General features: G+C 40.9%; 3 protein-coding genes across 4 annotated transcripts in view; 2 read left to right on the top strand and 1 right to left on the bottom strand.

Annotated features, from left to right (window-relative positions):
• Positions 1-227: 227 nt before the first annotated feature.
• LOC148329453 (uncharacterized) lies at positions 228-3,076 on the bottom strand. Its single transcript, XM_088305791.1, has 2 exons — positions 2,953-3,076; positions 228-2,373 (listed from the first exon to the last, which is right to left on the bottom strand). Exons 1-2 carry the CDS (start codon positions 2,972-2,974, stop codon positions 911-913), a joined length of 1,485 nt encoding a protein of 494 aa, XP_088161917.1. The 5' UTR covers positions 2,975-3,076; the 3' UTR covers positions 228-910.
• Positions 3,077-4,086: 1,010 nt separating this feature from the next.
• LOC148329454 (RRP15-like protein) lies at positions 4,087-7,297 on the top strand. 2 transcript variants are annotated; one of them, XM_088307086.1, is made up of 5 exons: positions 4,087-4,199; positions 4,575-4,885; positions 5,778-5,875; positions 5,955-6,147; positions 6,710-7,297. In XM_088307086.1, the coding sequence occupies exons 1-5, from the start codon at positions 4,154-4,156 to the stop codon at positions 6,848-6,850; spliced, it is 789 nt and encodes a 262-aa protein (XP_088163212.1). In that variant the 5' UTR covers positions 4,087-4,153; the 3' UTR covers positions 6,851-7,297. The 2 variants fall into 2 exon arrangements, with proteins under 2 accessions (XP_088163212.1, XP_088163211.1); XM_088307085.1 differs by having other exon boundaries at positions 4,120-4,211.
• Positions 7,298-9,273: 1,976 nt separating this feature from the next.
• tgfb2 (transforming growth factor, beta 2) overlaps positions 9,274-12,011 on the top strand; it is a 30,686-nt gene continuing 27,948 nt past the window's right edge. The window contains exon 1 of the mRNA XM_088307084.1: positions 9,274-10,366. Within this exon, the coding sequence (XP_088163210.1) occupies positions 10,021-10,366 (346 nt within the window). The 5' untranslated portion in view covers positions 9,274-10,020. The remainder of the gene's footprint in view (positions 10,367-12,011) is intronic.

The raw sequence follows: 12,011 nt of genomic DNA on the forward strand, positions 1-12,011 counted from the left end.
TTTTAATCTTGAAATTAGTGACGAAAAACCCAATATTAATATTTCGCAGCACAAATATAGCTACTGTATAAAAAAAATAAAATAAAAAGTTTACTTTTAGAGATCTATGCTTCTTGGTGGGCGGAGACGGTCCCCTATGGCCCACCTGTCGGGACGAGTGTGCTGTCATGTTAGCTACAAGATGAACAATGTGGAAATTTACAAGACATTAATTTTCAGTTCATAGAAACTTTAAGAAGGTTGCTTTATTGAATTGATGATCCAATTCATGTCCAGTGAATATAATACATATTATTTTACATATTCTGATTTATAATAATAATATTTAACTAAATGTATGTAAATGTAATCAAAACAAGATGCAGAAAGAGGGATAAAACGTTCATCCTTTCTTTTAAAATAAAAATAAAATACTGCAATGTATGCATTTACTTTTTGTCACTTTCTGTTGTTTTTTGTTTTTTTTTTAAAACAAAATAGATTCAATTTCTCGTAAAACAGGATAGTCCGATGCTGGTGTTGCTTTCAACATGGAAAACCACGCCACTAAATAAAATTCATGTCTGTCATTCTTTATTGTTATAAATGTACTGAAATATTATCTTCTCTACCAAGGAGATTCTGTTCATCAACAACAATTAATTAGGTGTTGACAGGTGAAGGTATGAACTGCTTTCTTGGTAAACAGGATTAATCAGCTTCTCTTTTCAATGTTGCTATAAAATACTCTGCGTCTGTCCCCGACCGACACGTGGCACGAGAATGTAAACTTGGTAAATTTTATTTTTTCACATAAAGTGTATTTTTGTAGCACAGTGACTTAAAATGTATCCCACCAGCGGGAAAAGCAAACTTTCCTGTCTAAATTGAATTATATTCACAGTAGGCAATTTTGTGTCCCTCTTATGCTTCAGAAAGCATTCATCATAGCAAAGACGTAGGCAACAAAAAGTTGTACTCCAAGCATGATAAAATGCAAATCACCCATGACTAATACACCAATCATCAGACCTGCTACAGCTCCCAAAGTACGTGGCCACGAGGAACACTGCCCTGCCATGGCTGCCACTGCACCCACAGACACCCCAGAAGTACCCACCACCCCAAGCAATGCCCCGGCTTTCGCTCCCATCCCCAGTGCTGGGGATAAAATCTCCACCCCAGCTAATAAAAGGACGGAAATGATCGCAGCCCCTACAATGACTTTGGCCCCTCCAGCTGCATGCCTCACTAGCGGCCCCCCAACTGTGGCTCCCAAACTCAGCTGGCAAAGTTTGGCTGCAATAATTGCTGTTTTCAAAGCTTCTCGAGAGGAACGGTCACTCATGCGATTGATTCTGTTACCACTTACGCCCTGCGTTTGCCCTTTCTGATTCCTGATCTCGTCTCCAGCTTGTACGGTGAGCATGGCAATAACGAACGTTGCCAGCATTCCCATGCATCCTACCAACATCCAGAACTTAAATTCAGATGACTTCAGAATCAAATAGCCAATGATGGCGACTAAAGCTACAAGTACAATGAACACAGCATGGTGACCGCCATAGCCGAATAGACCAAAAAGTGACGTCACAACAGCAACCACAGTCATTGGAATTCCAGAAAAAGCCAAAAAGTCCACATATTTGATCATTACAGTTTTGATCCAGTCTTGGAGGCTCCGTTGTTTGACCGCTGCCTCTTCTGCCTCAATCTTCTTCCTCTCTAGTCCTTCACGCAACTCCCGCTCAGTGGCCCATGTTGTAACGTCCTTTGCGTCAGTGGTCTTCATCCCATTATTTATGGTCAGGATCCTCTCTTCTATTTGCACAGCCACTCTTTCTCTCTGCTCTAAATCTGAAATCTCTAACTGTTTCCTTTCTGTGTCCCAACCCAGAGATCCTTGAGTGCAACAGGCCTCGCCTTGCTTCCAGAGGACGTTAAATACAAAGCGCAGAGGTGGTTTGAGGATGCTGAACATGGACAGTGCACACAGGAGACCAATCATGCCATAATTATTCACAATCATTTCAATAAGAAAACCTAGTGTGGCGCCACTGAGTGTGGTCCCAAAGGCGCCAGCAAGTCCTGCATTTGCCCACAAGTTTGCGTAGTTCGTCGGGGTTGTCCCACAACTCCTTGTGGTGACGAACACTGAAGCGACCACTGCTGCCATGACAACGCCAGCTACAACCGAGGTCATGGCGAGGGTCAGTGCAGAAGCTCCCATGAGAGTGCCAAGTCCGAGCGCACCGACTTTCCTGATGTCTTCGATCAGTGGTCTCAATTGGCTCGTTGAGGTCATTGCAGCCAGGGTCCTGTCAACTGGGTCTTCTGTGGCTCCCATGATGGCGCCTCCCACTGCACCTAGTACAAATCCAATAGCTGCTTCCTCTAAAAAGACAACAACATTTTTTTAGCCAACCAAATACTATAAAATATGAATTGTGCACATTAGATTTGGTGTGAGTGAGCGGAGATATGCTCTGCAATTGGACTGTAAATAGAGTCCGGGTAAAAACAAAGGATTCCTGATCATGATGCTTTAGTTAGTCTAGCTTTCACGTGTGTAATGTTTTTCCATTGCAAATCCAGTTTAATCATTATTTTCTTTAATCATGCTCATACCAGGGAAAGAAGCTCGGACTTCTTTCGATTTTGTCAACAGTCATACCCTGCAGTCTAACAAGACTGGTTGATCAGGTTTAACCGGCAAATAACCCATGTTGCTTTGAGTCACATCCTCTGCCACACAAAGTTAATAATGGTGGACATGATGGCAAGGTTTTAAAAGTATTCTATTTCAACTAAACTTGTTTTTTTTTTTTTTAGGAAAGTAACAAACTTGAAAGAGAATCCACAAATTGCCAAATTTACACATGTTATTTGTTAACCCCAGGCAGAAAAACTGTAGATGTTATCAAAATTTCAGACCCAATTGCGTACAGATTTGGTCACTGGTGATGTACTTACTAATTTTTTTCTTGGTCATCATGTTTGTTGTGCAGAAGACTAACGAGGATATCCTCCAGACTTGTTCACCTTTTATCTGGACCGGTCCCGAACTAGTCACTAGAGACAGCTTGTCTCCTGGTAATGAAGCAACTCAAGGACACGCCCACTCACAGACCCACATGCTCTAATCGCCAGAATCACTACCACTACTCGCAATACCGGTTGAGTTTCTTGTGCGCACGTGTCGTCGCATTCTGGTATGTGCATTTTTGTCACATTTTGACTTTCTCACCACCGATGACTTATTTGAAAAGAATTTCTGACAATGAAAATACACACATGACGATAACAGAAGCGCAAATCTTGAAATCTGAACTTCTTCTTGAACTTCTTTGAGAAAACTCAAATTTGGTGTTTCTGTGCAGAATGCAATCTTCCATCCATTCATCATCCAAACCACTTATCCTGTTGGAGCCGTGCAAGCCGCCTATACAAGCCAATCGCAGAATGCGATCTCTCGAGGTGAAATGCGGTTTTGCGGCCATGGATGAGTGACTTTGCCCTTGTTTTATGCTTTATTTTTGTCTGAGAGGATATAACATTTGTCATGCGAGTAGAATGGCAAAATGATACGAACAATAAATAAGCAACCAATACATGCGTTATAACAACTACAAAAAAAACGTGTGTTTAACTCCCTTTAAGTAAACGCAGCGTGGTGGCTCTACCTTTAGTTTTCAAAGCTAGTTCCACTCCACAGTGTGACAATTGCAGTGAGCACTTAGACAGCGTCAACTAACCTAGACTGAAATGCGGTCTTGTATTTCCACCTATTGACCAAAGTGAGCACTTATATACAGTAACTCATGGAGTGGTTTTAGCACTGGAAAAATCTCGAAATTTGTATTTAACGTGTTACTGCTCACCATAATAACCGTCTGAAACTGGCTTAAATATTTTTGTGAATCTATCTGCTCTGGTGGTGTGAAACACTGTAACTAAATGTAGACAGTCAAATATTTCTACTTAAAAATCAAAATTATAATATTTGATGATTGTTACTGCATAGGCTATAAAAATCGGATTAGGGCTCAACATTGATTCATATATGTGATTGCTCGTTGCTAACCATTCAAATGAATAGAGGCGAATAGGAACCTTTTGCTATTGGTACTTTTACTCGTGTTTGCACTCGGAATCTTTTCCTTGTTACTCTCCAATGGCAACTGCGGCGAGTACGCGTGTGCGGAGCATGGAAGATATCGGTAACTATTTGAGTTAGTCGTTTACTTTATTTCAATTACGTTTCCAATCGTTTTATAATGAGCAGTACGTGTAAAACAGCATCGAGATAATACATGAAATGTTGCCATCAAAGACTATTATGGAGATGGGATGCATGGGACTCTTAATAATGGCGTCGTAACGTTAAACAAACGTGATGTTATTGGAACATGTGTTGCTGTAATTAACCACTAAACTAACTTTTCTGAGTAGTATGACATCACTTTTACGTATCATCATATTTAATGCGCTTGAAGGTTTGAACGTGTCAATTACGTGACCCATTTATGTCGTATGTAAGCGTCGAACTAGTTATTGCTGTCCAGATGAGTTTAAATGTATTTCTTTCTCTCTAGATGATGCCGAGTCTCCTTTGGAGGACACAAATGAGCTGAATAACTCAGATGAGGAGAGTGATGATCACGTGTCATCTGATGGAGAATCTGACGGAAACGTGGACGGTGAGAATGACGGTGACGATGCAGAGGATGAAGATGGGGGTCAGGAGGAGGAGGAAGGCAATCCCAATGCTGGCTGGGCCGAGGCAATGGCCAAGGTTTTGGGGAAGCAAACTGTTAAGAGCAAAACCACCATCTTGGTAAAAAACAAAGAACTTGACAAGGTGAAGGCAAAAGAAAGACAGGCGCAGTCGGAGCAGAAGGAACAGGTAATTATGAAAGTGATTTTAAAAGCATGACTTCTGATGATCCATCGAGATAGTTTAATATCACGGAAAACCAGCTGCTCATTATTTAACGTAAACTCTCAGCACCTCTATGAATTGTTTTCAGAATTATTTTAATACGTGGATATATCCATTTCTCACTCACTCACCCACTCGCATAATGATCAACCATAATCAAATTAAATTAACTCCCAAAAAATGGTAAAAACTTGTAATTGCTCATCTTCTTTTGAACAATTTAACATTCAATAAACACCAAAACAGAGGTAGAACTGGAGCAACAGTCTTGTTGTCAAGAAACATAAAGACCTCTTCTCTTCCAATTTTGCTGAATACAAGCCTGATAGGCTGATGTCATTTTGTTTTGCTTAGTTTGATTTGTTTTGATTAACCTTAATTTATCCAGGTGAGGCAATTGGGAATAGTTTCACATTTGCAATACCAACCTGGATGCAAATAGCAGAGTAACACAAGGCTAAATAAAACAAACTGGAGAATGTGAAATCATTGCATATTTACATAATACATAAAGTTAAGGTGTGTGTGAGTCCACAGATACACTATTCAAAACTAAGATAAAATTGGCAGTTTTTTAATAATATTGTTGGTTGTGTAAATTTTTGGTAAGTGATACATTGCAGTAAAATTGGGTCCTGCTTGTTATTCACAAGAAAAAAATTCAACCAACTGGCGGAATAATAATTCGATGCGTAAATCAATCTTTAATAAACCATAGTACATGTTAATTGATAAATGCCAAATATAAGTTTGACACCTTAATTCTCGTCGAATTAGGTGCCTGTAACTGGTAATTGCAAACGTTTTGGACAGACATTGCAAATCTATTATTGTGCTTGCTTTTTATGTCCAACAGACTGACAAGAAACGCGCATGGGAGATGATGTGCAGAGTGAAACCTGATGTAGCGAAGGACCGAGAGGTTGAGAAAGCTCTGCAGAGAATTGCAACTAGGTGTGTTCTTGAGCTTTTTTGTGTTGTTCCACCAGTTGTGACTGTAAAGGTTTATTGAATTGTTTATTTTTCCAAAAAGAGGAGTTGTGCAGCTTTTCAACGCGGTGAGAAAGCACCAGGAGAACATTGACAACAAGGTGACGGAGGCTGGTAGCTCAGAGAGAAAGAAGGCAAAAATACTTTCTTCGGTTTCGAAAAGAGACTTCATCGATGTCCTAAGGAAAACTGAAGGTGGTGCCAAAGTCACAGTCAAGACAGAAAAGGACACAGGAGTAAGTGATTATTTTATTTCACATGCAACTCCTCAAAAACACACTTCGGTATCCTTTATTTTGTTTTAAAACAAAAGAAACAAATAATCTTGACGACTTCTGGGAGTTATCTTGTGGCGTTTTAGGTAACATTGTTATATTAAAAGCACAAGAGGTGCGGATGGGTAGGTAAGATTCAGAACAGCTGATTACACAGCTGCAAATTTTAATCAGAGATGGCTATTCTGTTATTTCCTGTTACCATTATGAGGGCGTGTACTTGAGCAAAGCCGATCTGAAAACCGATTTAAACACTACAGTGTTTATGGATTATATTGAAAGAGTACATCAAAAAATAAAATGTATCAATAGTAAATCTTTATTTATAGCATATCTTTGCTACTGTAACGCTTCAAAGTTCCCCATTGTGGGGTTAATGAAGGCCATCTTTATCTTAAAGCTGTGGATGGAAAGTGGAAATGTGTGCACTCTTTAAATTGTCTAAAATGCAGAAATTGTTCTAGAATAAATATGCGGCCCTTAATCCAAATTTAACAGTTACTGTGTTTGTGCATTTCCATAGACAACTGAGGAGGAGAAACCACCATGGAGTGTCCTCAGTGATGACTTTATGATGGGTGCGACTATGAAAGACTGGGATAAAGAGGAAGAAGAGGCCAAAGCACATGCAGGAAGTGGTGCAGATGGAGATGATTCCAACTGACACCCTGCACCAAGAGACTTAGTAGTTTGTTAATTGTGATTTGGTTGCAACTGTAACACGCAGCCATGAGGCAACGAAATCAACAGGGGGCAGTGTTGTTGTTTTCAGGAAGCTACAGTACTGTACTTGGTTCTGTGAATGAAAAATACTGGGAAATTCTTCATTGGACTGGGGCCTACTCAGAATGGATTGAGAAGTTCCAGAAATGTTGTCCTTTGTTGATATGAGAGAAACAAATCGTGTTCATGGAAACAAACATGCAAAAGCGGACAGAATATTTTTTTAGCTGGATGGTGTACAAGTTAACCACGGAGCTGCTTTGTTCAGCTGCATGATTCAGAGATTGTTTGTGACTATGTGTACAGAAAATGTTTATGTTGTGTAATCTGTGTAAATATCACACTTTTGTACAGTGCCACCGAAATAAAAAGCTGTTTCGCCGACTAAGAGTGCTTGTTTACTTTGCTCATGATGTATTCCCTGAGAAGCAACAGTCGCGTTTCTTCTGGCTCACTGCGTCTTAAGTGTGTGCTGTCCTTGGTTTCAGGAAGAACTTTTGAATGTCAAATCCACTCGTGTTGGAGCAGCAAACCTATGAACAGAAAATCAGTTTAATCTCTAACTGAATTTAGAATATCTACTTATATTTGGCAATCTGTATATAATGTATTTTATTTTGAGATTATAATACCCCACTCCTTCAAAAAAATGGAAATATAGTTTAATAGATGCCCAACACAAATTCATCCATCGTCCCTCCGATCAACTCCAGCATCTTGCCAGTAGTAACCTGCATGTGGTGACGTGGCACCAGTATTTTTGCTGACACTTGTTTTACTCTTGAGCTTCTTGTGTCTGGCCTACGTTGTCGTCACAACCTGAGAAATATTTGCACTTGGTGTTATCTACAGAAGAGGGAGGAAAGCGGCGAGTCAGGCTGTCTGCTGTGCTGCATTTGCGTCTGTCATGGCAACACTGTGGCCTGCCATTCTGGTATGCCGCCTTTTTATCCCGACACGTTGATACAACCGGCCAAGGTCACAGGACCTTGTGACGCCTCAGTCATCTTCCCCATCTGGCTCAATCTCAAATTCTATTAATTAAGTCACTGCTCTAACAGTGACTTACTTTGTAATAGTAAAGCTAAAAACTCATTTGATGGAGACATTCTCAAATCTAAATTAAACTCTTTAAGCAAGTACATTTTAACCTCGACTCTTTGAAGGTTACGTCTCGTGAAAATAAACCACTGTTTACTCTGCCCATTCATCCAATTAGTGTGGGGATCCATCCAATTTGGTGCATGCAGCAGACACATCACCAATCACAAATTCCCACTTTGGCTTTTCAGAAGCCAATGCCAGTAGACACTGTTGGTTAGAATGTTAATATGTGCTTATAGCTGCAGCTCTGCTTACCTTTTGACTTTGACATCATAGTTCTTCCCTATAGTATGGCCTGGTGTGGACGTAGTATTATGCAAATTAATCATTACACTGCAACATCACATTAGCAGTGAACAAAAGATTTGAGCAATCGCTTGATTTCACACTTGATGAGTGGGCAGGCACTCCAGAAACCCAAGTATTAGTATTCAAACAACGTAAAAAGTACATTTTACAAACTATGTTTCACCTAAACACTATGCAGGACATGCATATGAACACGAATGGAGCCGGTCAGGTGTTTTGTGCGTTTTTGTTTTTTCTTGCATATTTTGTCACATCACCTGGAAGTTTGTGGCTACCCATAAAGTGTAACAATATCAGTTTCAGAAATCGTGGATACCAATGGAAATATATTCAACTCTGGGAATTAGTTTTATTCTAACCCTACTGTGGTGTAGATCTATTAATACAAAACAACAACTACTAGTTCTGGAACCACACAGTACACGACAACCTCACATGTTAGACTGTCTCCTTATATTGTCTTAATAATTATTTAAACCTGCGCCTTGTCCAAAGTGTTACTCGTCTTCACATTTCGATAAATTGAGATTGAGAGCGGCGCCCTCTAGTGGAATAATTGGTTCACTCCAACGCAGAAGACGCGCACTGTAACTTCAAAACGGCTCTATTTTACTGCTAATGTGAAGCAGAAATGAGCCCTAAGGCGGCTTTACATAATACAAGGCAAAACGTTAATCCCCCAAAATAATGAATGAAACAAATCACATTTTACTACAGGAAGGCTATCAAGCCGCGCGTGATGAGATTCCAGTGGTTGAAATCTCTTATTCAAATCAGACCAATGGATCATTCTCACCTCACAGCTACGTCATAGTCACTGCAACGAGCACTCCTATTAAAAATAAATCGCCTCTGCTTCCCCACTGACGACCACAACGTTGGACAGAAGCGCGGTGTGGTGGGGTGGGGTTGAGTTTAGGGGGGAGGGGGGCACGTGGTATAATCGGTCCCTTATAAATATCATTCAAGTGGCCACAGAGGTCCGCTGCCTGGCACGCGTTAGAGACGAAGTAGATGTGAGTGAGGAAGACGTGCTACTGCATCGCACAGGAGGAAGATCCGCTGTTTCTTACCAGACTGGAAGGTGTAAAAGTTTCGTCTGTGTGGATTTTATTGAAGAAATCACCTTAAAGCCCGATTGAACTGTGGAACCAGACTGGTACAAGAGAACTTTTCAACAAAACAAATTGGGATTCTATTTTAGGGAATGAGTCGTTTCTTTTCATTTCGAAGCTGGTAAACGTCCATGACGCCTGAGACCGTTTAGGAAGCTGCCGAGTCCTCTGATGCGGTGAAGGTGTGCTTGAGTCCCGCTGGTAAACAGCACAGTCCACCAACTATAACTGGTGTTTTTCATTTTTGTTATTGGTTGCAGACTTTTGACAGGTTCATATGGAGGCAATCGCAGCCAACAGTTGGCTGCACTTTTACGCACACTAGATGTGGCTGCACCGTTAAATGAGTGTTGATCACTTCCAACCGAGTAACGGACTTATTACTTCTGCTTCATTGAATGAATTAGCAGTCGGCTTTTATTTATGAAACCCATTTAAAATATTTCTGGGTGTTTTTAACTTGCGCGCAAATGCGGCCAGCAGCTTTAAATTGTTGTCCCTAAAATGTGTATTCTTGGTGTCTTTTATGTCACCATAGTGAATGTAAATTTTTATTAGTGTAGTTTCAGCTCTTGAAGAAAAGATGAACCTGTGCTTTGTTCGCCTTCTCCTCACTTTGGATTTAGTTTCTGTTGCGCTCAGTTTGTCGACATGCAGCATTTTGGACATGGAGCACTTCAAGAAGAAGCGCATCGAGGCTGTCCGAGGACAGATTTTGAGCAAACTCAAGCTCGCCAATCCCCCAGAAGACTTTCCCGAGCCCGAAGACGTGTCCAGAGACATCGTGGCCATTTATAACAGTACACGCGACCTATTGCAAGAGAAAGCCAATGAACGGGCGGCAACGTGCGAGCGGCAGCGGAGTGAGGAGGAGTATTACGCCAAGGAGGTGCACAAGATAGAAATGCAGCCCATGTATCCATCTGAGAGTAAGTGTATTTTATATGAACTATAAAGCTATATATACCGAAGTATGTATGCCTAGTTTGGAGAAATGAATCAATCAGGTTTGACTTGCACCCTTAAATTCACTCGAAATAGTGAAAAAGAAACGGTGCGTGTTGATGTGAAATTTGGGTTTCCTCGCACATAGTCTTGACCCCAATCCCATCAAACAGCTTTGATGGTGCAAAGAACAAGAGCAGGGATTTTGTGAAAGCCCCCTCACGTCCTCAATGAAAGCTTTGAAATTTAATTTTTGATTTCAGTCGGTGAAACACTGACAGACCCGTTTACTAAAATCGACATCATGAACACAACCAATGAAGTTAAAAAGCCCAAAATGTGTGTTCACGTTTATTTTAGTGGTAATTGTCCATCGTCTGGGCCAGCCAGAAATGTGCGTATAAATTGAGGAGCAGACTGCATTATGTTGGGCAGTCATCAACAGTGCCAGAAACCCTTTAAATGAGTTTTGGAGCTGTCCATAGTAATTCAAACATTCAATTTCTCCTCTCGATATGCGACTATCGTGTAATGACAGTATTAATGTCAGGATCGTGTCTAAAAATTCTCAGGAACCCTTGAAACAAAAAAGCATTTGGCTGTGCCTGAGCCCCCCCCCTCCCCACCACCACCACCACACACACACACACACACGCACACACTAACCCACGCACCCCACACAAACAAACAGCACGAGTCCTTGTGGTGACTACTTAAATCTAAATAACTCTCCAGGCAAGAATTAAGCAACTCACATTTAAATGGTCATACAAGTGTAAAAAAAAATGAATTGAAAGAAAGAAAATGAGAAACATTTACCACTGTTAATAGTAAAAGAAAATCTGTCAGTGTGTATCGCAAATCTGCTTTCTTCTTTGAATGTGAGTCCTATTATATCAAGCAACTTTTTGTGCTTCGCATTTTTTTCCCATAACAATCCTTGTTGAGACTGATCCATCTTATTCCACAAAAAAACATTGTTAATCTTTTGATACCGCCGAACTGAGGTTGTCTGAGGTACGCTGAGGCCACAGGTGATTTGCTGATGTGTTACATAACGCCCTACCTGATTAGCGTTCATTGTTTCGACGTGACGTCCGCTCTTTGCTGATTGGTTCATTTTGCTGTCTGTTTGCTCTGGTATGTCCCGCCTCAGAAATGCACTTGATGCGACGACCCACCACACTCAATCGCTGGTACATTGAATGAGTTCGGATTTCCACGCTATCAAAAAGTTGGAAAATCTGTCAGGGTATCAGCCATAACTAGCACTGTGAACCTCATTCCTCAGTTCCGGCGAACTGAGGGCATTTTCTTTCACATGTCCCCTTTTAATCATTGTAGAATTCACACGTGGACATGAAAGATCAGAGTGGAAGGTTATCTTTAAGTGCCCACTTCAGAGCGGTGATCTGTGATCGACCTTCCCAACTTTACACCATCCACCCGTGGAGGTCTGCTTGCAGTTCCTAATAAACATACTTTGTGCATCTTATTCTCCTAGTGAGTCTATTTCTGCTTACGTAATGTCGAAGACTGTGTGCGCCTCTCCTGCGCTTAATTTTAAGGAAATGAGGGGAGTCGCTTACATTGGCCGGGAAACAAGCACGCTGTGTTCACTCCCACAAC

This window comes from Idiotropiscis lumnitzeri, chromosome 10 (assembly GCF_059441095.1).
Source record: "Idiotropiscis lumnitzeri isolate Australia: NSW breed Sydney's pygmy pipehorse chromosome 10, RoL_Ilum_1.0, whole genome shotgun sequence".
NCBI classification, from domain to species: Eukaryota; Metazoa; Chordata; class Actinopteri; order Syngnathiformes; family Syngnathidae; genus Idiotropiscis; species Idiotropiscis lumnitzeri.

Bases quoted from the DNA above. Each gene is read 5' to 3' on its own strand.
- LOC148329453 (XM_088305791.1), bottom strand. From the start codon at position 2,974: ATGATGACCAAGAAAAAAATTA. The intron at 2,374-2,952 runs GTAAGTACATCA...TTGTCTTTTTAG, and splicing joins GATGACCAAGAAAAAAATTA to AGGAAGCAGCTATTGGATTT.
- LOC148329454 (XM_088307085.1), top strand. From the start codon at position 4,154: ATGGCAACTGCGGCGAGTACGCGTGTGCGGAGCATGGAAGATATCGGT. The intron at 5,876-5,954 runs GTGTGTTCTTGA...TTTTCCAAAAAG, and splicing joins CTGCAGAGAATTGCAACTAG to AGGAGTTGTGCAGCTTTTCA. The intron at 6,148-6,709 runs GTAAGTGATTAT...GCATTTCCATAG, and splicing joins AGACAGAAAAGGACACAGGA to ACAACTGAGGAGGAGAAACC.